This window comes from Cricetulus griseus, chromosome 3, assembly GCF_003668045.3.
Source record: "Cricetulus griseus strain 17A/GY chromosome 3, alternate assembly CriGri-PICRH-1.0, whole genome shotgun sequence".
In the NCBI taxonomy this organism is placed as follows: domain Eukaryota; kingdom Metazoa; phylum Chordata; class Mammalia; order Rodentia; family Cricetidae; genus Cricetulus; species Cricetulus griseus.
Genome location: NC_048596.1, coordinates 81,133,026 through 81,157,973, shown reverse-complemented (window position 1 = coordinate 81,157,973; position 24,948 = coordinate 81,133,026). Strand labels below are relative to the sequence as shown.

The 24,948-nt window shown below is 43.0% G+C and overlaps 1 protein-coding gene across 3 annotated transcripts; it reads right to left on the bottom strand.

Annotated features, from left to right (window-relative positions):
• Nucleotides 1–8,942: 8,942 nt before the first annotated feature.
• On the bottom strand, nt 8,943–22,262 carry Gp2 (glycoprotein 2). 3 transcript variants are annotated; one of them, XM_035441313.1, is made up of 10 exons: nt 22,172–22,262; nt 19,839–20,273; nt 18,674–18,793; nt 17,962–18,173; nt 17,318–17,466; nt 15,604–15,849; nt 14,870–15,032; nt 13,251–13,335; nt 11,581–11,625; nt 8,943–9,001 (listed from the first exon to the last, which is right to left on the bottom strand). In XM_035441313.1, the coding sequence occupies exons 1-10, from the start codon at nt 22,257–22,259 to the stop codon at nt 8,943–8,945; spliced, it is 1,602 nt and encodes a 533-aa protein (XP_035297204.1). In that variant the 5' UTR covers nt 22,260–22,262. The 3 variants fall into 3 exon arrangements, with proteins under 3 accessions (XP_035297204.1, XP_035297205.1, XP_035297206.1); XM_035441314.1 differs by having other exon boundaries at nt 18,674–18,784; XM_035441315.1 differs by lacking the exon at nt 19,839–20,273 and having other exon boundaries at nt 18,674–18,784.
• Nucleotides 22,263–24,948: the final 2,686 nt, after the last annotated feature.

Here is a 24,948-nt window from a genome sequence, read left to right as displayed (position 1 = left end):
CCATGTCTTTTCCTACAAAGTTTCACTTCCATTTTTATATCACATTTATAAATGATTTACAGGACCATTTGTGAGAGAAAATATGTGATATTTGTCTTTCTGGCCCTAGCTTATTTTGTTTACACAATGATCTCCAGTGCCATCCACTTTCGTGAAAACAGCACAACTTTATCTTTATGGCTCAATAAAACTCTTATACATACCACATAGCCTTCATTTAGTCAACTGCTGATAGCTTGGCTAGTGTGCATAGTACATAGCACAGCAACAAACACTGGTTTGCAGATAGCATTCTGTGGTGTGCTGACTTTGATTCCTTTCTGACCTAAAAACCCTATTTTCTTTTTTTTTATTTACAAGGTTTTTTCCATTTTATATACCAATTACAGTTCCTCTTCCCTCCCCTCTCCCACCTTTCCCCTATCCAACTCCCTATTCACTCCTCAGGAAGGGTAAGGCCTCCCAAGGGTACACAACAAAGTCTGGCATATCCAGTTGAGGAAGGACCAAGCCCCTTTCCCCTGTATCTAGGCTGAGCAAGGCATCCCTCCATAGGTAATTGGATCCAAAATGTCAGTTCATGTATTAGGGATAATCCTGGTCCCACTGCCAGTAGCCCCACAGACTGCCCAAGTCCTAGAACTGTCACCCGTATTCATAGGGCCTAGTTCTGTCCTATGCAGGTTCCCCAGCTATCAATCCATGGTCACTGAGCTCCCACTAGCTCCAGTCAGCTGTTTCTGTGGGTTTCCCCATCATGATCTTGATCCCTTTACTCAAATAATCCCTCCTCCCTCTCTTCAACTGAACTCCAGGAGCTCTGCCCAGTGCTTAGTTGTGGATCTCTGCATTTGCTTCCATCAATTACTGGTTGAAGGTTTTATGATAACAATTAGGTTGATCACCAATCTGATTACAGGGGGAGGCCAGTTCAGGCACCCTCTCCACTATTGCTAGGAGTCTTAGGTGGAGTCATCCTTGTGGATTCCTGAGAGTTTCCCTAGCACCAGATTTCTCCCTAATCCCATAATGGTTCCTTCCCTCTAACAGATTTCTCTTTCCTTGTTCTCACTCTCTGTCCCTCCCCCAACTCAACCATCCCATTCCCTCATATTCTCTTCCCCATTTCCCTTCCTCCTGCCTGCCCTCCCCCCACCACCATGAGCTCCCAATTTACTCAGAAGATCTTATCTATTTCCCCTTCCCAGGGGTATACATGCATGTCTCTCTTAGGGTCCTCCTTGTTACCTAGTTTTTCAGGGGTTATGGATTGCAGTCTGGTTATCCTTTTCTTTACATCTAATATCCACTTATGAGTGAGTACATACCATGTTTATCTTTCTAGTTCTGGGTTACCTCACTCAGGATGGTTTTTTCTAGTTCTATCCATTTGTCTGCAAATTTCAAGATGCCATTGCTTTTTTTACTGCTAAGTAATACTTCATTGTGCAAATGTACTAAATGTTCTTTATCCATTCTTTGGTTGAGCGGCATCTAGGCTGTTTCCATGTTCTGGCTTTATCCATAAGGGCGCTATGAACATAGCTGAGCAAATGTCCTTGTGGTGCATCCTTTGGGTATATGCCCAAGAGTGGTATTGCTGGGTTTTTAGGTAGAATGATTCCCAATTTTCTGAGAAACTGCCACACTGATTTTCAACGTGTCTGTACAAGTTTGCACTCCCACCAGCAGTGGAGGAGTGTTCCCTTTACTCCACATCCATGCATGTCCTCAGTGTTTTTGATACTGAGCTGTCCTTAATATTTTTTACCTTAACCATTCTGACAGGTGTAAGATGGTATCTCAGAGTCATTTTGATTTGTATTTCCCTAATGGCTAAGGATGCTGGGCAATTCCTTAAATGTCTTCTGGCCATTTGAATTTCTTCTGTTGAGAATTCTCTGTTTTTTAATGGGATTGTTTGGTATTTTGATGCCTAGTTTCTTGAGTTCTTTGTATATTTTGAAGATCATCATTCTGTCAGATGTGGTGTTGGTGAAGATCTTTTTCTATTCTGTAGGTTGCCATTTTATCTTATTTAACTTGTCCTCTGCCTTACAGAAGTTTCTCAGTTTCAATAGGTCCCATTTATTAACTGTTACTCTCAGTGTCTGTGCTACTGTTGTTATATTTAGGAAGCAGTCCCCTGTGTCAGTGTGTTCAAGGCTACTTCACACTTTCTCTTCTATGAGGTTCAGTGTGATTGGTTTTGTATTGAGGATTTGTATACATTTGGACTTGAGTTTTGTGCATGGTAATAAATATGGATCGATTTGCATTCTTCTACATGTTGACATCCAGTTATTCTAGCACCATTTGCTGAATATGCTTTCTTTTATCCATTGTATAATTTTGGCTTCTTTGTCAAAATTCAGGTGTTCATAGGCCTGCGAATTATTGTCAGGGTCTTCAATTTGATTCCATTGGTCCACCTGTCTGTTTTTATGCCAACACCAAGCTGTTTTTATTAATATAGCTCTATAGTATAGTATAGTATAGTATAGTATAGAATAAGTATAGCTTGAAGTCAAGGATAGTGATGTTTCCAGAGGTTCCTTTATTATATAGGATTGTTTTGACTATCCTAGCCTTTTTTTTTTTTCATATGAAGTTGAGTATTCTTCTTTCAAGGTCTGTGGAGACTTGTGCTGGGATTTTGATGGGGATTGCATTGAATCTGTATATTGCTTTAGGTAAGATTGCTATTTTTACTATGTTGATCCTATCTATCCAAGAACATGGGAAATCTTTTCATTTTCAAATATCTTCTTCAATTTCTTTCTTCAAAGACTTAAAGTTCTTGTCATAGAGGCCTTTCACTTGTTTGGCTAGAGTTACCCCAAGATATTTTATGGTATTTGTGGGTACTGTGAAAACCTGATTTTCAAGGATGGCCTTTTGATCATATATAGGGGATAAGAGGGTAAATAAAGAGTCTTGAGAAGCTGCTGTCACTCATTCTAATGAGAATTACAATAGTCATGATGATTGATGGTGGTGATGCTGCAAATTGTCTTGTCTTCCTCATGATACATTGCAAAATTACATCATAGTTTTTGTCTCTGGCAACCTTCTAGTTGTAGCTAGCTCCTTTTTATGTGTAAGAAAGGGAGCATTTGCATGGATAGCCTGGGGACTGGAGGACAAAGGTTCAGTCCCTTAAAATTAGCTCTTCTCAATCAACCTAGAGCCAATTTAGAAAGTGGATAAAACATATTCAAACAGGCCTATTTACCCCTTGCCAGCATGGTCAACTCACAAGATATTTTATGAAAATAAAGCTAGTTTTGCTTCTAGACAGGATCTCCAAGAATATAGTATGTCACTTGGTCCCCAACAAATATTTTTATTTTTAATTGAATATATGACCTTGTGCATTCTAGACAAGTGTTCTATTTCTGGGCTATATCCCAAGCCTCCACATGTCTTTTCTGATACATATGTACCTAAAAGCATCATTGTATACTTCCCAAGATTTGATTGCTGATTGTCTGCTGTATGCATTAAGTTCTGGACCAAACTTAAGTTTTCCAAACTCTTAGTAAGTTTATTCCCTCCCTACTTTGCAAATAAATATTAACTGCCCTTGTGTTTCTCTTGACTAGCTCTCTACCAATAACTACTCTTCTGGCCTGAACCTCAAGCACTCTTCCATTTAATTATAGACAGGAACACAGCCTTCCTCCTTATTCACTCACTCTTCCCCGATTCAGTTCCTGATGATGAGGCTTGCCTTGCCTGGGAGAGCTAATGGTAGATAGTGGATTGAGAGCTACTGGAGGAAAGGAAGTCATGGTCTTTAGTGAAGCAGCTACTGGTGAGTTACTTGTGCTCTGGTGGGTAGCTTCCCACCCATGCCTGTGCCAGTGCCATGGTTAAACCCAGTGGGTCACAAAACAGAAACAAAAGGCATGAAAGTAGAGTGGGGACTTGATGAGAGGAAGGCAAGGATAGTGAGGGTACAAAAGAGGCCACAAGAGGATGGAGGTAAGTCTGGCCAGAATGTGATATATGCATGTTGGAAATTGTCAAAGAATAAGTGAAGTATTTTTTAAAGCGCCCTCAAACTTCCACTCAGCCTCTCCCAAAGCCACAGTCAATGGGAGATAAATGTAAAAGAAATTCACCTTCTATAAGGCAGAAGTGGAATGAATGTCTTTAGAAGAGTGCAGAATTCTGAACTGACATTTTACAATAATTATCTAATCGAGTAGGTCTCCATTATTTCTAAAATTAAGCTATATGGTTGTTTGTCCTCCTTACAGAAAAGGACAGCATGATTATTTAGGAGGTGTGAAGCAGGGAAGAAAGCAGCCTGCCTCTTCATTACTTCAGCCAAATGTGTTTGAATACATAACGTCCCTATCCTCAAGAAACCAGTAGTCTGGGATGGAGGGTGGAGTGTGTGGGGCAGATGATACGGATGATCATACATAAGCATTTGTAGAAGAGGGGGTCACAAACTCAGCAAGGTGTCAGCTCTAAATTACACAACAGGACAAAGGATCCCCAAGTTACATCATGAAGTTGGCACTTCCAGCATGGGGAAGGGAGTAAAAACAGGACTAGCAAAGTAAGATGGCCTGAGACAGGATAGCTCTGGAAAATGCCTGAAGCTACAATGTGGTTTATGGAGGGGGTGAGCATAAGAGGCAAGTCAGGGGAGTCAGGCAATGGCCCAGGAGGTAGCCGGCTTGTTTGTTTGTTTCAAGTAGGCAAAATTCTTCCCATTCATGCCATAGAAGGTGGGGAGATTGAAATAAATAAATTTGTTTTAAGTGCTTATGAACTGTAGAGACTTCATGGGAAGGGGTAAACCTGGAGAAAGAGCAATTAGGAAGTGATTAGTGTCCCAGGGAGGAGATGGCAGCATCTCAGGAAAGAGCAGGGCCACAGTGCTGAACGAAGCGAGTGCATATCACAGAGTCTTAGCAGACGAGTCTAAGGTGATGAGAAAGAAAAATAAAAGACTGATCCCAGCCCTTCACCGGAGGAAGAGGCTGAGGGGAGGGGAGACTGAGGGGCAGGGACTACAAAATGGGGTAGGCTGAGTGCAACTGATGCTATGAAGCCCTGAATCCACATCTCCTCCAGCACACTAACAGTATCTCTGCCCATGCTTCTTTTATGTCCACCTTGTCATGCATGTTTTATAAAGGATAAAGAAGGGACAAACTACTTCTCTTCTGAACCTCAGTTCCAACCTACAGAATGAAATGACCAGGCTCCCTGGGACAGAGAAGTTTCCTCCTCCACAAGATGAACAAGTTTGCCACAGTTTTGCTTAGCTTTGGTCACCTGTAATCTGCATGGCTTGTTTTGCTAAGGAGACTCTGAACCCCCAGAGGGTAAGACTGCTCTGTGCCCTGTGCCCTGTGCCCTGTGCCCTGTGCCCTGTGCCCTGTGCCCTGTGCCCTGTGCCCTGTGCCCTGTGCCCTTGTGCCCTGTGCCCTGTGCCCTGTGCCCTGTGCTCTGTGCTCTGTGCCCTATGCCTGGTGCTCTGTGCCTTGGTATTTTCCACCAGCTGTTGAGATTCCATCAGGACTGTCAGTTTTTGTGACTATGAGTCAGATTTCTTCTCATTATCCCCATCATCCTTCTACTACAGAGCTCCCAGATGCGGGACACAGAGCCCATTACCCCAAAACACATTATCAAGTGTGCCATCTTGGACTGGACATTTTCTTATTCAGTACCTCACTAGGCAGCACTTGGAATCAAGGAGGAGAAAGAAAGTTAACAGGAAAGAACACATGGCTGGAGTCCACCTGCCTCTGAATTTGAATCAAGAATTCTGGTCCTGTGTCTTAATAAGTGTGGTGTATTATGATGTGGTGTGGTGTGGTGGTGGTGGTGTGTGTGCGTGTGTAAATATACATTCATTCAAGAAGCTCAGCTATGAGTCTCACTGTATGGTATATGTCTGTGTATGTGCTTGTACTTAAAGAGCAATACATATGATAATATACATGTTAGCATTGAATATCAACACCTGCATGCATGCTTCTGTTTGCTAATTCATATCTGTTTATGTGTGTCAGTGAACATTGAACACATGCACATGTTTTCTTTAGGCACATACATCTATGATGTAATATATATATATGTGTGTGTGTGTGTGTGTGTGTGTGTGTGTGTGTGTGTGTGTGTGTGTCTATGTGTCATATGAAGCTGTGCTATTCTGTGTGTACTGTCTTAATTGAGGCAGAACAGATAATTTAACTAAGAGCATGTGCTCCAAAGTCTGCCTACCTGGGCAAAATGCCTGACCTCAGCTTTTTAAGTTTATAATTCCCCACCACAGAGATGGTTTATTCATCTTTAAATTGAACAGAATAATTATGCCTACTTTTGGTATTTAATGTGAATGTAGGATTTCCTTAGTGCATGTTAAAAGTTTTGATCATTATAAAGTTATTCATGCTAGTAACAAATATGTAAATGGTTGCTCTAGAGAATTTAAGTATGGCTTTCTGTATGTGAAGATATGGCCTTCTGCACATGACCATAACAACCTTAGTATGCATATCTATTAGAATTTGTATGATAGTATGGACAGAAGCAGTGAGATGCACAGGACTGGAAAACAAGGATGGGCATATAGTACTTGAGTGTGATATTCTCAAGGATGTTCTTGCAGAACCCATCTGAGGGAAAGAACTGTGTCTCATTTATTATCTTAGCTAGAACCAGGGCCTGAGATTTAGCAGATTTGGTGACCAAGTGACCAAATGAACAAAGTGGAAGGACTAATCAGAGACTATTGCTCAAATAGCATGTTCATTTGTAGGAAGAATAAAAAACAGGTCCATTTAGTTACGGAGCTAGCTGTATGACATATAGGTTGATAGATAAGTTGATAAGTAGATGAGATGGAGGGCTGGATAGATGATAGATACAGACAGCAGGTATTTGTACATCCAAGCTTGGATCTAGTTGGGTGGAATTCTGTTGACTCTTGAGATACTCAAGTTTGTATTTCCCAGGAAGCCCCAACATTTTTTTCTTGGTAGCTTTATGTGTTATTTGGGACTATGAGGAAAAGGGAGTCACACATAGAAAAGCTAACTCTCCTACCTAATAACAAGAGCCTGTTTTGCCTCTATTGGTGTTCATGTAGAAATATACTGAAAAGAAGAATTGTACCACTTAAAAGATTTAAGAACCTTTCTCCAGCCCTAAACCTTTCATTCTACCAAGTAGAGAAACTGGGCCATAGAGGGGGAGATGTTTATGACGTCCAGACCACTGATGTAGAACAGTTCATACCATACCATCTCACTTAGAATGCAGCAGATATGGACCTTGAAGCTTACAGAAAAACAGAAGGTGCTATCATAGTGGCCTGTAGGATGCTGAAGAAACAGACTCATTTGTTTGAGACACACCCATGAAATTAGTTTCATAGGCTGCTTAGTGTCAATTGGTCCCACATCCTGACTCAAACAGCAAACTGAGCTGTCCTAAGGCCGTGTGAGTATGGGACAGCAAGATACTAGGCCATTGCTGCTGCTCTCCGAACTAGGAAGTTATGTGCAACTGAAATGCAGGAGACACACAAAGATGAGCAGGTGTACCAGCTATGTAACTCCAGAAAAACTGACAGATGGAAAGATGGACAAACTGGTGATCCTGGGAAGACGATGCCAGTGGAAGGCATCCTCCATAAGGGAAATCTTATTATTATGGTTGATAATTAAGACTGAGCTAGCATATAAGAAATCCTAGTCAATTGGCCAGCAGCACTGTAAACTAATACAAGACTCTGTGTGTTATTCTGGGTGCCCATGTGGCGGCAGGGCTCAAGTGGCTTTGGTGGAAAGACATCGATACAAACTGGTGTCTCATGGCTTCTCCAATCTGACTCCTAGTGTGTATGCAACTAGGATGTACTCCTTGCCCCTGTGCTTCTTGCTCCAACATCATCACATTATTTAATATAATCTCTAGAAATCTAAATCAGTAAGGCTAGAATCTGATATACCTATAATTATTCTCCCCTTTGCCTGAGTTAGTTGGAGTGAGTCTCTGTGTTTTGGAACCACATCCTGTCTGAACAAGGCTTTGCACTGGAAACTCAACAGATAGTCATGCTTAGCACCTAGGCTCTGACTCTGGCTTCTATTGTTCTTCCAGAGACTTCATGTGAAGCTGTGAGGAAAGGAAGTATTCTTCATTGGTCAAGTATTTGTAAAGTAGTTGTGCTAATCCATTACAAGTCTTCCAGAAGGGACATTACCTATCTTCTAGGTTTTGTCACTGGAGTCCCACAACAGGGTTTGATGCATCATTCTCAGTCTAGCTTAGTCCTCCCGAGCAAGCACAATGATAACAGCAAGTGCTGTTCCCCAGGGTGATGGCAGTGCTGCATCAAAATAAAGTGGTTCCTCCATTATTCAGGCCCCAAGTGTAGAGATGTGTGTAGTTCTAGGTACCATTGGTGGAGGGCATAGAGGAGTAGTGGTACCAGTCTCCCTTTTGAGAGTCCTCACTTCCCTCCTCACAATTACATGTCCCCCACGCATCTGTTTAGACCAGAATGAAACACATCAGAGAGAATCAATGCAAGGGTCAATGTGTTTCAATTCAGCAGCTGTCAGAACAGGAGACGTATAGGAAGAATCATGGATACCCCACCCACTAAAAGGACACCTCTGTCCAAGAGTTACCAACATACATTGTACTTCCACTAATCACTAGTACCAAAGAGGCACCACGTGGATTTAGGTTCTCTTCCCAAGCCTCACTAATGAGTGAGGAAGTTGGCAGTAAACAAGCTGGCAGGGCCTCAGCATGAGGAAAAGAAGAGTATAATCCAGTCTAGCCTTGAACCAGGGCTGTTCACATGATACGCAGAGGGAACCAGCTCTACCAAAGGGTGGATAAGAGCCATTGCCAGAAGGAAGATCACAAGCTTCTAGGCCAGATGCCCAGCTTGTCTCTCAGAAGAGCTGAGCCAGGAAGACAGGCAGGAAGAGCATGGGCCAGGCCATCAGGAACCCTGAAACACAAGAGACATGAGTCAAATGCCTAGCTTTGGAGCTTAGCAGCCAATGCCAGCTGGCTTCCTTCTACTTGCTGTAGAAGAAGAAGGCAGCACAGCCCCAGATTTGGTTGGGACAACAACTGTTTTGTTTTTGTTTTTGTTTTTGTTTTTTTCATTTTCTTCTGGGCACATGGGAGGCAGTTTTCTCAGCCTTCTTTGAAGATAGGTGGTACCACATGACTAGATCTTGTCTAGACATAAGGATCGAAATTATAAACTTCATGTGTAGGACTAGTCATAAAAAGCCTCCCCCATGCTCTCTTGTTTGCCAAGTTCCAAGATCTGACTCACAGAACACAGTGATATTACCAGGAATTACCAAAGGGTAGGAAGAGCCTGGTTTTCTAAGAACTTCCTAGATCAGAGATGTATCCCCTAGTACAAAGGCATAGAGGATTTGGGGTTATTGTTTATAGCAGCTAGTGTTACTTACAGTGACTAATGATGAAGATTCAGGAAGGATTGGAATGCATTATCTCTAAGGCTTGACTATTTAGCTAGGAATCTCAGTTCTGCAACTACCTGGGTAGCCCTGAACAAGACATTACACTTCTCTGTGCCCAAATTTCCCAATGTACAAAATGTAACTATTAATGGCACTCATTGATTTATCAGATTTCATAAGGTTTAAGTGAATCAATTCATATCAAGCATTTAGTATAGGATCTGTGGCCTAGGAACTATAGCTCAGTGGCAACAAGCTCACATGGCAAATGTGTGGCTTTAGGTTCAATCTCTAATGCTGTAATAAGATAAAATATAAAATATGTGCCTAGCATGTGATGTGGTATTATATATGAGTGTTGGTTTTGAAAATTAGACTTTGATATCTAGGAATGTGTGTGTGTGTGTGTGTGTGTGTGTGTTCTCTACACTGTTAAATGTTCAGTATTAAGGAGGGGGAAATATTGGACGACAGTTTTCTTGTATAAGCATGTCAACACCTTTGAGACCACTACAAATTACAGCATCATCTCCCCACCCCAACAATTCAAAGTCATTGATGATGTCCTAGAGAGTGGAGAAGTAAAGGTGTGATTTTCAGAAACACAAATGTGTGACAGAGTTTTTACAATGAGACTTGGATGGTTGCTCAGCTAATCCTGAAGCATCAAAAGTGATTCCAAGTGATTGCAAACTATGAGAACCACAGAGCCCTCTTGTGGCAGCTTGTTCCCTCTCCGCAGCTCCATTCCTCTCTTCTAGAAGGCTCCAATATCTGCATCCCACCCCAGAAAGTTCTGGTCCATGTGCCAATCTAAAGGAGTAGTGTAATGAAGGAGACTTGAGGCCCCTGACTTCAAGGCACTTTTACTCTATGCTCTGTGCATCTTACACAGTGAGTCTTATTTTTCTGAATACCATCTGAAGTTACCACTGAACTGTACTTATTTGGGAAATATTTGGAGTGCCACAGAGTTGAGGGTTTGAACACAAAAAGAACATTTTCCTGTCTATGTTCACTAATATCTGTCTTCCAGGGGATAGAAAAAATACTTTTCTCACCTTGTCCAAAGCACATTCTTCCATATCTCTGGTCTTAAATTCTAAGTCATTCATCAACACCCCACTTAGATATCTGTGCTATGTGAAACTCTTGACCATCTCTGGTATAGTTAATTAGGTTTCTATGAATTCCTGCTCTGTCCACCTGTTTGTCACCTAACAGCTTATGCCCTGTTTCATTTATTTAGTCAGCAATTATTGCCTCTGCCTGTAGGTTTCCATTCACCTAATCCCTATCTAGGAACATTTTCTTTCTTGGCCAAATGTCATTTCTTCTAACAGTTCTGACCCACTCTATCCTCTCACTTTGGTCATTAAACCATCAAACACTGTTTGTGCACATGGCCATCCAAAACAAAGATTTCATTTCTTTTGCAGCCAGGTGTAGTCATGTAGATAGATAATAAACAATGAGATATAAATGGAGGTGTGAGATTCCAGCTGTCAGAATTTTCTATAATACTCATTGAGTTACTTCGTGGTCATCCATCTTGAAGCCTGACTGTTATCTCGGACCATAAAGATGATGGCCACACCTGAAAGAGCAAGCTGGAAGAAGCTTGAATCTTTGATTGATGGCTAAATCATAGATTTTCTTATACAAAGATTTCCCTTATGTGTTTGAGAAATAAACTTCCTTTTGATTTAAGACTTTATTACTTATACCTGTAGCCTCCTATCGAGCCACTCATATTTTATTTCTAATTGAATTTTGTTTTTTAATGTCTATTTCTTACCCTGGAACATAGGCTCTATGAGGGCAGGCCTCTGGCCTACCTTGACCAGCAATGCATTATCAGTCCCTAGAAAAGTTACTGGCACAGAGCAGCACTTGGTAAACACTTGCTATTAAGCAAGTATCTCCTCTGCTAGATTATAGAACCGTTCTTGGGTTAGCATCATTTCACTAGCCATGGTACAGGATCAGGGCCTGGCACACTGAAGGGGATGCATAGATGCCCAGAGGGCTAGAGGATGGAAGGAAAGAGACTAGGCAGTGCTGTGAGAAGCATAAGGAGGCCATGTACCTGCAGTGCTGGGAGTGCCACTTGAGGTATCAAGAGTCTGAGCACCTGTGGGCAAAAGAAGAAGGTGAGCGTCTCCTCGGCCATGCTCCGATGACTGCTCCCATCCCTCCTGGGACATGATCAACACCCCACCAGCTATCCTTACTGTGGGACCTTTGTTATCTGGCAGGCACATATCTAAGCACATTCAATGCAGCTTCCACCTCATTTCCCTAATGGATTTGTGAAGAAAGCATCTTCATCTCTCATTTGGCTGGTGGGAAGACAAGCTCAGTGATGTCAAAGAACTTTCTACATTGATTTTTTTTCAGACACTATCAGAGCTGGGATTCCAACTCCAGTATGATGATTACTTTCCATAGTCAACTAGAAAGGGTTGAGAGGTGCCTAGGAGATGGCAAAGTACAGTTGTGGTTGTGTCTGTGAAGGGTTTTGCAGAGATCAACTGAAAGAGTAAAAGACTTCCCTGAATGTGTGTATACTATTCTATAGCTTGGAAGTGTTGGTGGGCTAAAGGGGAAAAGGTGAAAGCTCCATGGACTCTCTACCTGCCCCTGCTTCTCTCTCCCTCCCCTTCCCCTTCCTGATTGCAATGAATTGAACAGCTTTGTTCTACCTCATTCATCCCCTGTGACATTCTGCCTGGCTAAAGGCCCAGAACATGGAGGAAAGCCACCATGGACCAAGACCTCTGAAATCATGAGCCCTAATAGATCTTTCCTCTTGAATTTCCTCAGCAATCCAGTCACAGCAACTAATAGCTAACAAAACTGTGAGTTTGTTTCCACTCTGGATGCCCATAATCCCCCTTCCTCAAGCTGTCCTATGACACTGCATAAGCCTAAGTTGTCCTGTGACATCACACAAAACTTTAAGTTGAGAGGTCAGTAAGGGTCAGGACCACTCAAGGCAGATCTTCTTCATGAGACAGCTCAGCTTGTTAAGTCCAGAAGTAGAAGAGGGAACAGTACTGACCTCTGGAGGCTGCCACAAGCAGCCAAGCTGATGATACATATAAAGCTATTCAGCACAAAGAGCAGGTAAAAATATTATTTAACGAGAATTAACATCATTACATCTTAATTTCTTCAAGGCAAATTTTTTTTTCTTTTTTGGTAGGAGGATTTCTTGACTCCTCCATTCATGTGGAAATAAAAAGCATAACAGTACTATCCATACTTGTGTAGATGAATGAGGAGTTATAGAATGGTTGTATAGCTTCCTCTGTATCCTATCTCCAGAGGATGGTGGCTAAATTTTGGAAAGCACATCTGCCCTAATGAATTACAGGACCCTGTGTAAGCTTCAGGGAAAAGCAGTGAAATCCAGACTCATCTGGGTTCCTTCTAACTCCTGCCCCTCATAAGCAAGTAATCTTAGGTGAATCTATTGATCTCTCTGAGCCTTGGATTCTAACCAACTAAATGGACAAAGTCATGGGAGGATTAAGCATATTGATGAATGCAAGAGTTCCACCTAGTTTCTAATACATAGGCACCACCATAAATGCAAGACAGTTCCACCTCATATAAAGACACATTCTGCAGTGATGGGCTGAGTGAGAGAGCAGAAAAACCCAGGGTGGCTAGCATTGGTGATCCCAAGCATCTATAGTTAATTATCAGCATTTGGACAGCTGTCCTTGCACCAGGACTCATCCACTTACTTACCTGTCTTAGCGATGGGTCCTAAATCTAGAACCTGGGCTAAGTTGATGCCTGGTCCATTTCTGCGGAGTTGACTTGTAGAGCAAGTCTGTGGAGACATAGAACTCTTGTTATATCAAAATGTAAGTACCCAGTCCCTATGCGCAGGTTGCCATGGGTATGGACATCTGTGGTTCTGTGGCCTAAGAACTTGGATATCCCACTGTATGACCTTCTCTTTGATGCTGATGTTTCTTTCAACCATGAGAATTCACAGTCATGACTTAATATACCTGGTTTGACTCTCATCTCTATCTTCTATTGCATAATTGGGGACACATGTCTGTTTATGATCAAATAGTTCATATCTGGTTTTCTTTAGCTGTTCATTCATTCATTCATTCATTCATGTATGCAAGCATGTGAGGAGGTCAAGGATTGACATCAAGTGTTTTTCTATATTGCTGTCACCTTACTTTTTGATACAAGGTCTCTCAGTGAACCTAGAGCTTGTTCTTTTGTGTAGGCTGGCAATCTAGTGAGACCCCAGAATCCTCCTGTCTCTACCCTCCCAGGACTTAGATTATAGACACATGCAAACATCCTAGTTTTCATATGGGTTCTGGGAATCCAAACTCAGGTTCTTGGTCTTATATAGAAAGCATTTTACTATTCAGATCTCCCCAGTCTTATACATTTGGTTCTAAACATTAAAATGAAATGTAACAGAAACATATAGACACATTGTAAGCACCCAAGAAACATCAGCCATTCAAACAGTGCCCATTAGTAGTAAAAGTATGGGCATCTGAGTCACAGCTCAGATGGGGAACATCCCAATTTTGATGCTCTAGCCCTGTGTGCTGCTGTGTGTTTGGGACTTCTCTGAGCCTCAGTGTCTTCATCTGCATAGTGAGGCTTGATTAAAGGCCAGTGTGAGAGCTCAGGTAGATAGAGAAGTGGGAGCTTTGATGCAGAGCCTGACACAGAGAAGGGACTGAAAAGCCCTTACACGGGGTCACATTCATCCCTCATTGAAAGCCTGAGCTCCAGACATATTCAGCATTTGGGAGTTTCTCAGATTTTGGAACATTCACAGTCTTTACAAGTTAGTCATTTATAATCTGAGAATCTGCAACCCAACTTTTTCCAAAGTCTGAAAAATTTTGAGCTTCATCTTGTTCCTTAAGAATTTTAAGAAGTTGGAACATTTACTTTAGGCTAAAATATCAGCAATAACATATTTGAAATATTTGAATCAATAATGCTCAACCTGTAATATGATAATTATTCATAATAGATGTTATGTCAAGGAAAGCTAATCTGCTAATTGTTGTGAAGAGACAACAATTGCTCATAAATGGGCAATTGGGCATGCTCAAAGTCTATCTGTCCATCTTTACTCTCTTCTCTTCCTTATATCCAGTCACTCATCCATCTGTCTTTCCACCTTTTCAGGCATCCATCCATCCATCCAACCAACTTCCTTCCTCCTCTCCATTTTCCCTCCATTCTTCCTCTCCTCTTTCCCCTTCCTTCCATTTATACATTTGTCCATCCTTCTTTCCATCTATACCTCCATCTGTTAACCCAATAAATGTATGTGGGGAGCCAACAGGGGACCAGTCCAAAGAGACACTCACTGGTTCACACTCTTCTTTAGTGGAGTCACACAGGTAAACCTCACAATGCAGGAAAACTAGGTCATAATTTCCAGAAAACATGAACATCTGTACTGAGAATCGGCTTTCTGAGGATACTCCATTCTCCTCCACATTGATGGTGGAATCACGTTGATTTGGGCAGCTAGGAGAATGAAAAGGGAAAAGGTGTAGCTTTTGATATGAGCACTTAGTGAGGCTACTGTGTGCATTTCTCATTACAGATCTTGGCACACAGCTGAGATCAGGGATGAATATTAACAAGTACCATTAATATTTGAACTGTGACCTCTGGTAGACATTTTCTTTGTTTTATCATTAAATGACATTCAGTAATATCCTGTCCTATGTTATTTGTAATATCATGTTCACTTTAATCCATGTAAACATCTATATAATGGTCCATTAACTCAATTGAGCTATATTTTAACAGTAAACTCAATGGAAAAGCTATGAAGAATACTGAAATGGAAAATGATTTGCATTTCTGTACCCCCATTCATCCAGTTTGTTTTAATACTTTTGGCTAAAATATCAGGAATAACATTCCAAGATCAAACAGAATGCTTGTAATATGTTATGGCAAATTATTTCTAAATGAAGTGAACCAATTTACACCTCGGCCAGCAATGGATGAGATAATATTTTTACCCAAAACTTAGCTATGGAAAAAAACAAGTAAACAAAAACCAACTAATCCTGGAGTCTCCTGATACCTGTCTCTAATGATGAAGTACTTCACGGGGTCATTCCTGTCGTTTGTCGGGGTGGCATAGCAGTTCCTCAGCAACAGCTTGAATCTGGAGGTGTCTCCTTTCTCCAAGATGGCACCCACATAGAGCAGAGACTCCACTGGAAGCACCACTTTGGCCCCTTCGTACGGGTGTGTGTAGCTCTGGTCTTGGAAGAGGGCCATCCTGACAGTGAACTCTCCTTCCCCACTCACATCAATATTCAGAGAACTGAAACAAGGGAAGCAACAAGAGTGGAAACATCAGGCTTTAACCAGAAAAAAAGCGAATAAACCAAGTCCTACACTAGTATAAATTTATGGGGTGGGGGGAAGATGCATCTCTGACCTCTAAATGAACTAGTTGATAATCCATTGAAACAGATCACTTATTGGCATCTAAACTCTGAGCTTGACAGGCAGGCAAGCCTGTGTCCAGAATTTGCACCCATCCCCTCCCCACCCCCATGTGGCAGCTACATCAAGCTTTTACTCAAGGAACACAGGTTTGGACACAGCACCATCCTGTAATCTAGGCAATGGGACTTGGGATCAGTTCTTAACAGGCTCACAATTTTTAGCTTTATGTCTCTCCTCTCCACCCCGCAATCTTCAGCTGAACCAGTTTGAACAAGATAAATGACTTTCATCTTTATATTTATGAACATGGGCTCCAACTGATGTAACCCGAAAACCTCTGAACTTTGACATTTTTAATCCTTCTCATCCTGCAATTCTGTGAGCCCAGGAAGCAATCAGGGGAAGGCACAGGCACCATGGATTTCTAACTGACAGTTTAGAAAAATCTCTTGGCAATTATAGAGCTGTATAAAACCTAGTTCAATAAGCCTCATTCCAGGCATAAAGGTGCAGTGATAAACAAAGTGCAAACAAAAGTCTTATCTGGATCCAATCACACCCAGACTGCTGTTCCTTCCTTCCTCCCTCCCTTCCTTCCTTCCTTAACTTCTTTTTTTTTCTTTCTTTCTTCCTTCCTTCCTTCCTTCCTTCCTTCCTTCCTTTCTTTCTTTCTTTCTTTCTTTCTTTCTTTCTTTCTTTCTTTCTTTCTTTCCTGAGACAGGATTTCTCTATTTAACAGCCCTGGCTGTCCTGGAACTCACTCTGTAGACCAGGATGGCCTCGAACCCACAGAGATCCGCCTGCCTCTGCCTCCTGAGTGCTGGGATTAAAGGTGTGTGCTGCCAGCGCCCAGCTCTGTTGTTTCATTTTATTTCGCATGAGTATAGGTGCTGCTTCTTTAAAGATAGATTTGGCTTAAATCTCAAGCCTGCAGGAAAGTCTCCCTGCCCCCTCTCGATCTCTGTCCCACAAAAATTAGGTCTGGGACCCATGTCCACTGACCCGAAGCACCTCATGCTTCTCCTACATCACATTGTCTGATTTGCAAATGATTATCAATTATAACTATGACTAGTTGTTTGCTGCCTTTCTCTTCAAGATGAATGAACTTGTTTGAAGTTTTGTTTCCTGATCACATTTTAAGTACAGCATCACTTCATAGTAAAAATCTTTACTGTCCACAGTGCCTTGATCATGTTGAATGTTCTTAGCTACAATACAGAAATTTGGTAAGTGGAAGCTCCCCAAGTGGGGTGGTAGCACTGTGTGGGCATCATAGAGTGTGTGTGTGTGTGTGTGTGTGTGTGTGTGTGTGTGTGTGTGTGTGTGTGTGATCATACCTTACAATAGGCTGCAGCGCAATTTGGAGGCTGGTCTTCATGTCCAGTGGGTAGGTGCACTGGAAGTTGACATTGACGAGGAAGTCTCTGATAATGAAATCAGTGGCCAAGGAGAGCGTATTTCTATAGATGGCATGGGTCCCATTGTTCTTTGGCATAAAAATGAAACCATATGTGTTTATAAGATGTGTGTAGGTGTATATCAAACTCAGATCTGTCTGTTTCCATAGTCAATGTTCCCAGCCATGCAGCCACCCTGAATTCAGACCCACCCCACCCCACACACACACCCCCACCCCCGCAGAAAGTGAGGTGTCCTTTCTCCTGCATCGCTAGCACTTACGGGAAGCCTAGGGTAAGCACTAGAAAATGAATGTTTAATACTGAGGAAGAGTCAAGGGCTGACATGCTTGCTCTTCCCATACAACCAACCCTAATTAAGATCATCATAATCAGAGCTGACTTTATGAAGCTCAAGTGTTAAGCCCAGCCTAAACTCTTTACCATGGACCTGCATGTGTAAATGCACATAACCCTGGAGGCCCAAAGAGGATAAGACATTTGCCTATAATCTCACAGCTATGAAGATGCTCCCACTAACCCAAATCCCACCCTCTACTAGCAATGGTGTGAATACCACCTACCTCCAGAATGTTCCCACAGGCACTAGCCACAACAGGGCTGGTGATGGACACCCAGTTGTTGGGCTCATTTTGCATGATTTCCCTGCAGTTCCGGTCATTCAGGTAGGCAACGATATTCTCCTTGAAACCCAGACCTCCCAGCAAACACTTGTCCAGATACACCTTGATCTCATTAGGTCCACAGTCCAGCTCAGGCTGCAAACTCTGAATATCTAGGAAGCCAAGGGTGCGGTCAGTGGAATGGACAGGGAATCACAAACAAAATAGAGCATCTACACTCTCTGTCTTTTGGCAAATCCACCATGCCCATCAAGTTGCAGAATAGACTAGATGGGATCTGAGAAACCCACAGAGGTCATACTCAGGCTGATAGAGGTCTCTGATTGAAAACTTCCAAGTGTCTTGGGTATAGGACTGACTTAGCTGCTCTTGGGAAGCCAAAGTAGTCCTGTATTCTACACTAGACAAAGCCGGATCCCGGTGCCAGAGCCACCTGTTGATACAATGTTTCAGCAGCTGACCTAAAAGTTTGGTCTGGCCCCACCCTTTCTCACCCTTGCAAACCCACTGGCTTCATAACAAGTGGCCCAAATAAATCTCAGGATTTCCCCAATGTCAGTTCCATGGTCCCTGACTCTGGTCCCTGCCTTATCCTAACCCTCTGAAGTCTCATTCCTCTTGCCTTGTCTACTCAGCCCCAGGCGCTGCTCACCAGAAACATTGAGGCCCTGACTACAGACACAGGTCCAGTTGCCATCTTGGAGCACACACTCCTCCTCAGGTCGACAAGTGATCCCACAATCCTTTGGTGCAGTGGAGGGGTCTAGAGGGAAGAGACAGAGGAAGAGGATCAGGATGCAGAGAAGGGCGGGTCTGCGTCCTCCGGAGCCGACTCTCTCACTCATCCATTCTTTATAAAATATGAGGTGCTTGCCAGAAGAGCCAACCCTCCGATTTGTATCTTCCGATTCCCAAATCCAGAAGAGTGAGTAACATCCCTGAAGCTGCCAGGCCAATGATTTTAAGTCCACAGTCGCCAGGATAATAGGGCCTGGGTTTAAATCCTGGCTCTTCTGTATTCCAGCTCTGTGATACAGGGAGAGATGTTGGACCTCTCTGTGCTCTAGATACTAATTTAAATGGCTACATAGACCCCCATCTCATGGACTGAATGGGGAAATTCAGTGCATCAATATGTTTAAAGCAGAATGGTAGCAGGTACACTGTGAGCAATGTGAGCTGTTACTTTTGCCTTTTTGTTTCAGATCAGAAAACAGGTTCTAAGAGGAGTAAACTTTGAGAAAAGTAAATTTTGAATGAGCTTGGGTTCTTGATATTATTCATGTACGTGTGTGTGTGTGTGTGTGTGTGTGTGTGTGTGTGTGTGTGTGTGTGTGTGTGCTCTCACCTATACACAGAAGCTGGAGGAGGACATCAGCTGTCCTGATCAGCCACTCCTCACCTTGTTTCCTGAAGACAGAGTCTCTCACTGAACCTGGGTCCAGGCTGGCTGCTAGCAAGTCCCAGCCTCCTGTCTCTGATCTCCACAGTCTTGGGGCAACAGGCATGTTTAGCTGCCTTCAGCTTTTAACATGGGTGCTGGGAATTGTCCCCATAGTCCCCACACTTGCACAGCAAGAGCTGCTGAGCCTTCTAAATAGCTTGACATTGTGCAATATGCATTTATAATTTGGGCTATCTTACACTCAAATGTGAATTTCTAGCGTGGGTCTGGCAGCTCCCCAATTACGTTTCTATGTGTATTTCTGACAGGATCCCAGTGGTGGCTGCCTTGCTCAGTGTCCTCCTGACCACCTCTGCTGGCTCCACTGAGTCCTGGGCACTAAAGATCACGCTTCCCTGCAGCTGCTGCTCACCTGTGCAGTATCTCAGACTGCATTCAGGGGTGCCCTGTAACCTATACACATAATAGTTTCCTGTTTCTTCTGAGCAGGTCTTCACCTGGACCTCAGACTCCCAGAAGCAGCAATTTTCACTCCAGTGGGCACAGGCTGTGCGGCTGACAATGCCATCTCCCAGGAAGGGGTGAGAACCATTTAGCCACATGGGAGCAGAGGTATGGCACCGCTGTATATCCACACAGGTCTCTGGCATCTTCACTCCTCCTTCACCCACAAAGCGGTACCAGCCTTGCAGGTGACCATCACACTCCTCTGATACCTCCTTGTTCTCTGTGCTTCTGGTGGGGTCATCGAGGATGGTGTAATTCTGGCAGGGGTCGAAGCATATACCAGCTTCTGGAGTGCCAGGGGCTCCACAGTCTAAATCACTGTTTCTGGGGCTTCCATAACCTGGGAAGAACAGAGAGCACATGGGTTTATTGAGCAACTACACAGCCTTCAGGGTTTTTATCCCTTTTCTATTCTTCTTTGAAATCCTAATATCCCAATGAGGCCAGTAGGTGCACATGGCAGTAATGAACACCGGACTTTGTCACTCAGGGTGCAGAATGGCCAGTGAGGACATTTCATGGTATTTTGTTCCACCCAGGGTTTCGAATAGCTTCTACCCACCCAATGCCAGTACCTGCTTCTGAAGACTCTGGGCATCTCTGTTGATGAAATTAACTCCACTGAAAACTACTCATCTTACAGAACCATTTCTGTTGCTGAGTTGGGGTGGGCAGTGAGCTATGACGTATGAAAAGGCAGAGAAGTGATGAAGGGGATGGAAAATGGGATTTAAATACAGCTCTCACCTTCTGGCCTTGAAAAGTGATTAAGCTCTCCTGAAATTCCTTTGCAAAACCACCCCAAGAGTTCAAGGTTTCCAAACTCCCTTCCCATGCCTCAGGTCCTGTCATTTGTGCCTCTGTGTTCTTGTTTCTATGATTGACTTTAGAGATTGTTCTCAGTGATTCGCTTTAAAAACTAATTTCATGGGTACTGAAGAGATAGCTCAGTTATTACGGCACTTTGTAAGCATTAATGTTTTTTCTTCCATTACAGAGAGCTCACTTTAAAAAGCTGGGCACAGTGGCATGAGCTTCTAATCCCAGTGCTGCAAAGTGGGAATAGGCAGGTCCTTCAGGGCTCACCAACCAGCCAAGCTGGCAGCCAAGCTGGTCCTAAGCTCTGGCAGAAGTGAGAAATCCTGTATTAAAAAGCTAAGTGGATGGCATGTCTAAGGTTGTTCTCTAGATTCCACAAGTGCATCTATGTGCGAGCATACTCACACATGTGTACATATACACACAATTATAAATATATAGATAAGTAAGTTTCATCCTAGAGGAATACTATCTTTGATAACATAGAAATGTAGGTATGGTTATCTTGTTATATTATTTAATATTCATAAAGTAAATATGAAACCATTAAATTTTTTGAGGAGCTTTCCAGGCTGCCAGGGTCATTTTGGGTAGGTGTGCTTCATTTGGGAGATAAAGCCTTAAAGATTAAATGAGACGGTTACTGTATGATACCACACCCAACACCTAGATCCAGCCAGTTAGTTACCTCTAGAATGATGAACTAAGCACACCTTTGTGCTCACGATCTTATACATACCAGTGAGACTTTTCTTTAAAAAAGAAGGAAAAAGCCATTTTCCAGTCTTGATCATGTGTGTGTTTGCTCTTAGGAGAGGAATTGTGGTCCTTGTTATTCTTGGATCATTTCCCGAGCACCCTGTGCTTTCCCACAGGAGTAACAACTCAGGGCAAGCTCAGTTTTCTCCATAACTTCTCACCACAGGGCTCACATTTGCACTCCCATCTGGGAACTTTTTATGCAAGTGTCTGGGTTGCTCTCATTCATCAGTTTTAGGAACTAGGTGTGGTGATACGTGATTTTAATCTCAGCACTCTGCATTCTGGAGGCTAAGGCGGGAGGATGGAGAGACAGCACACACACACACACACACACACACACAGAGAGAGAGAGAGGGGGGGGGGAGAGAGATCTTTGGAATACAGAAATATTGTTAAATCTAACACCTTCACTTTTACAGATGAGCAACTCGATAGAGAAGGAGAAAGGAGGTGACAAGTGGTCTCCCTTATCTTCTAGTCTGTGCTCTCTGATCACACTGAGAGATTGATGCCTTCCTTGATCTCTCTAGCTCTGCGCCTTTGCTCCCAACTCCTTGTTCCTGGAACCAACCCAAGTAACCTTTTCTGCTCCCTCCCTCTGCTCACACTCCCTAAATGTTGCTGAACATCTGGGATCCCTGGTGAGCAGACACTCACCTTCCTGTATTGTAGATGGAGATGCCAGCGTCAGAACACAGGAGGCCACAGCCAGCCACAGCAGGTCACAGCCCACCATCCTTTTCATAAAGTGAGGGTTGTAGGTCACACTGTAGCCTGAAGATTCTTCATGCAACTATGGAAAAGGAAAGGTTCACATCAGACCAAGCCAACAGACCTCTGTGCCTGGAGGTGAGGTTGAAGTTCAGTCCAGTGCCTATCATGTGACTAAATTTGCTTGAAGCTCCTTTCGTGGTTTGCCTCACTTAAGTCTCTGAACCACTCCACAGGAAGGTGATGTCATGGTTCCCATTTTGTGGTGAAGAAGTTTAGTTTCAAGAGTACTAAGCTCCACAGAAAGGTACTGTTCTGGTTCCCATTTTGTGGCTGAAGTTTAGTTTGGAGAGGATGTTAATCCAAACAATGTCTATTCAGCTGCTTCTCTGTGCAGTTAGGGGCAGTGCATGGACCTGGCAACAGATCCAGGTTTTCAGAACCCAAACTACTGGCATGATGTGCAGAAACGGAGAGGGTTAGGGTTAGGGGCTTTCCAAGATGAAGTCCATAGCAAGCAAGCCAAAAGTGGGTGCGTGCTGCAGGATGTCCTAGAGAAGTGTTTGGAGTACCTGTGCAAGTGGAGGTAGACTCTTTCTAGAATTCAAAGGCAAGGATTTTAATACCTGTTGGTACCTATGGGCAACGGTGCTGTCTGTCTTGATTACATGCATCAGGCCCTCTGGGATTTCACAAGCATAGTGCTATGTCAGACTAAATTCTAAGCCCCTTTCTCCCAGTACAGAGGATGGTACACAGTGGCTCCCAGAAAAAAATTACACAATTGAATAATGAATGAAAAATCAAAGTAAAAAAGTGAGTAAATAATAGGTAGACAAAATATCTGCTGACTTCAGGTGACATTTACCCTTCTGTGCCCGGAAAGGAGACTCATGAGTGATTTCTTGCAACCTCTAAAAGACATAAATTGGAGCTAGAAACATGTTTCTGATAGGGTATCATGAGTCCATTAATGATAGAGCAGGGACAGAGGTGCCAACCCAAGTGGAGACCTGTGTCTTCTCAGTGGAAAGGGAGAGGGTATCATATATAAGCTGGTCAGAGTCAGCAGGTGACTGAGACCATGAGGTTAGTCATGGGACATTTGACAATGGTTAAGGTCCAGAGTCACTTCTGGGTTCAGAAAGCAAGTTCAGTTGGTAAAGAGGGTGAAACTCACCTGTAGGTAAGGAGAAATTTCACTGGGTCTTGGAGCAGGACTTACCGTAAGGGAAGAAGCAAGAGCCTCCTTCCTCCTCTCCCAGCGTGGGAACATAACCTTCTGTCTGCTTCATTTATACTGACACTCCCCAGTCATGTGGCTCTTCATGATTGGTGCTGAGGTAGGACTGGCACTAAGTTCCCAGGTATTAGGGCCTGTTGGACATAGGTAAGATAAGACATTTACCGTAAAGGGTAGTGAAAGAAGGGCTTTTATGCCACCTGCATGGAAATTCTTCCAGAAGGTGCAATTCCCCATGAATGTTTCTCTGTAAGCAATTGCAATATGTACTTAAGGTTGGCTATGCCAGACATTGCTAAGACCTGGCAATCATTATTTCTCCCATCTAATCTTGCAATAAACTTACAAAGCCAATGCCATGTTCATTCCCACGGAGCAAACACTAATGAGAAGGAAGCAAAATTGCCCAAAGGAAAGTAGACAGAAACCAAATAGGCTTGTTTGCTCAGTAGGTGTCCAGTGTAATGTCTGTTCCCAGCTAATTGCATTAGAGCATTTCCTCTTGATTCACCTGGTGCCAGGTAGCACGAGAGAATGAAGGAAGAGAGTTTGAGAACTTAACTGTTCTTAACACACAAAGTTTACCCAATTTCTATTGACATATTTAGAAATGTTGAATTGTAGAATGCAAAGAAATGTCTAAGGCTTTTGTACAAAATCAGTATAGCCTCCCCTCCAAGTTCTTAAATTAGTGGGCTAGCCTAGGCAACAGGATGCAGAGAAGTAGGAAAAAGACTTTAAAAGTTTGGTCATATCCAGTCCCTTCCCCAAGTCTTCCAAGGTCTAACCCCATTGTCCCCTACCCAATATCTACTTTTTCCTCTGAGGCTAATTTATACTGCCCAAATATTGTTGGATGTGTGGACATCCCCTGGGGTGTAGTTGACTTACCAGGGTCTACACTCTTAAACACAATGGTCTCTCCCTCTCCCAGCAAATATTACAGAAGCATTTTCTCAATTAAAGCTCCTCTTCCCTGATAACACTAGTCTGTATCAAGTTGACATAAAACCAACTGGAATGGAGAGCTTCAGTCCATGATGACCTGGAACACAGTAAAGTTTAGTCCATGGCAGTGGAAGAATGTAGCAGAGGCTATTCACATCATGAAAGACCAGGAAGTAGAGAGTAAGACAAGTGAGCTCAGGCCTGGCCTTGAATGGTTTGTCTCTAGTGATGGACTTCTGCCAACTGCACCCCACCTCTTAGAGGGCATCCACAGCATCCAGATAGCACCACCAGCTGGGGAAAAAACTGTGGAAAGAAGGGACTGTGAAGACCACCTCAGATTCAAACTATAGCACAATTTCAAATTTACCCACAGGCTGAGTCCCAGTTTAGATGACTCTCCTTAGCTTCATATCCAGTCCTCAGATCCTTCTGAGCTTCTCCTCCTGAGTACAGACACCTGAGGTCTCTCAAACTCAGCAGCTTCCAATCTGAGCTCACCAGCTCCTCTGACTCCCCTCCTCTCCATCTC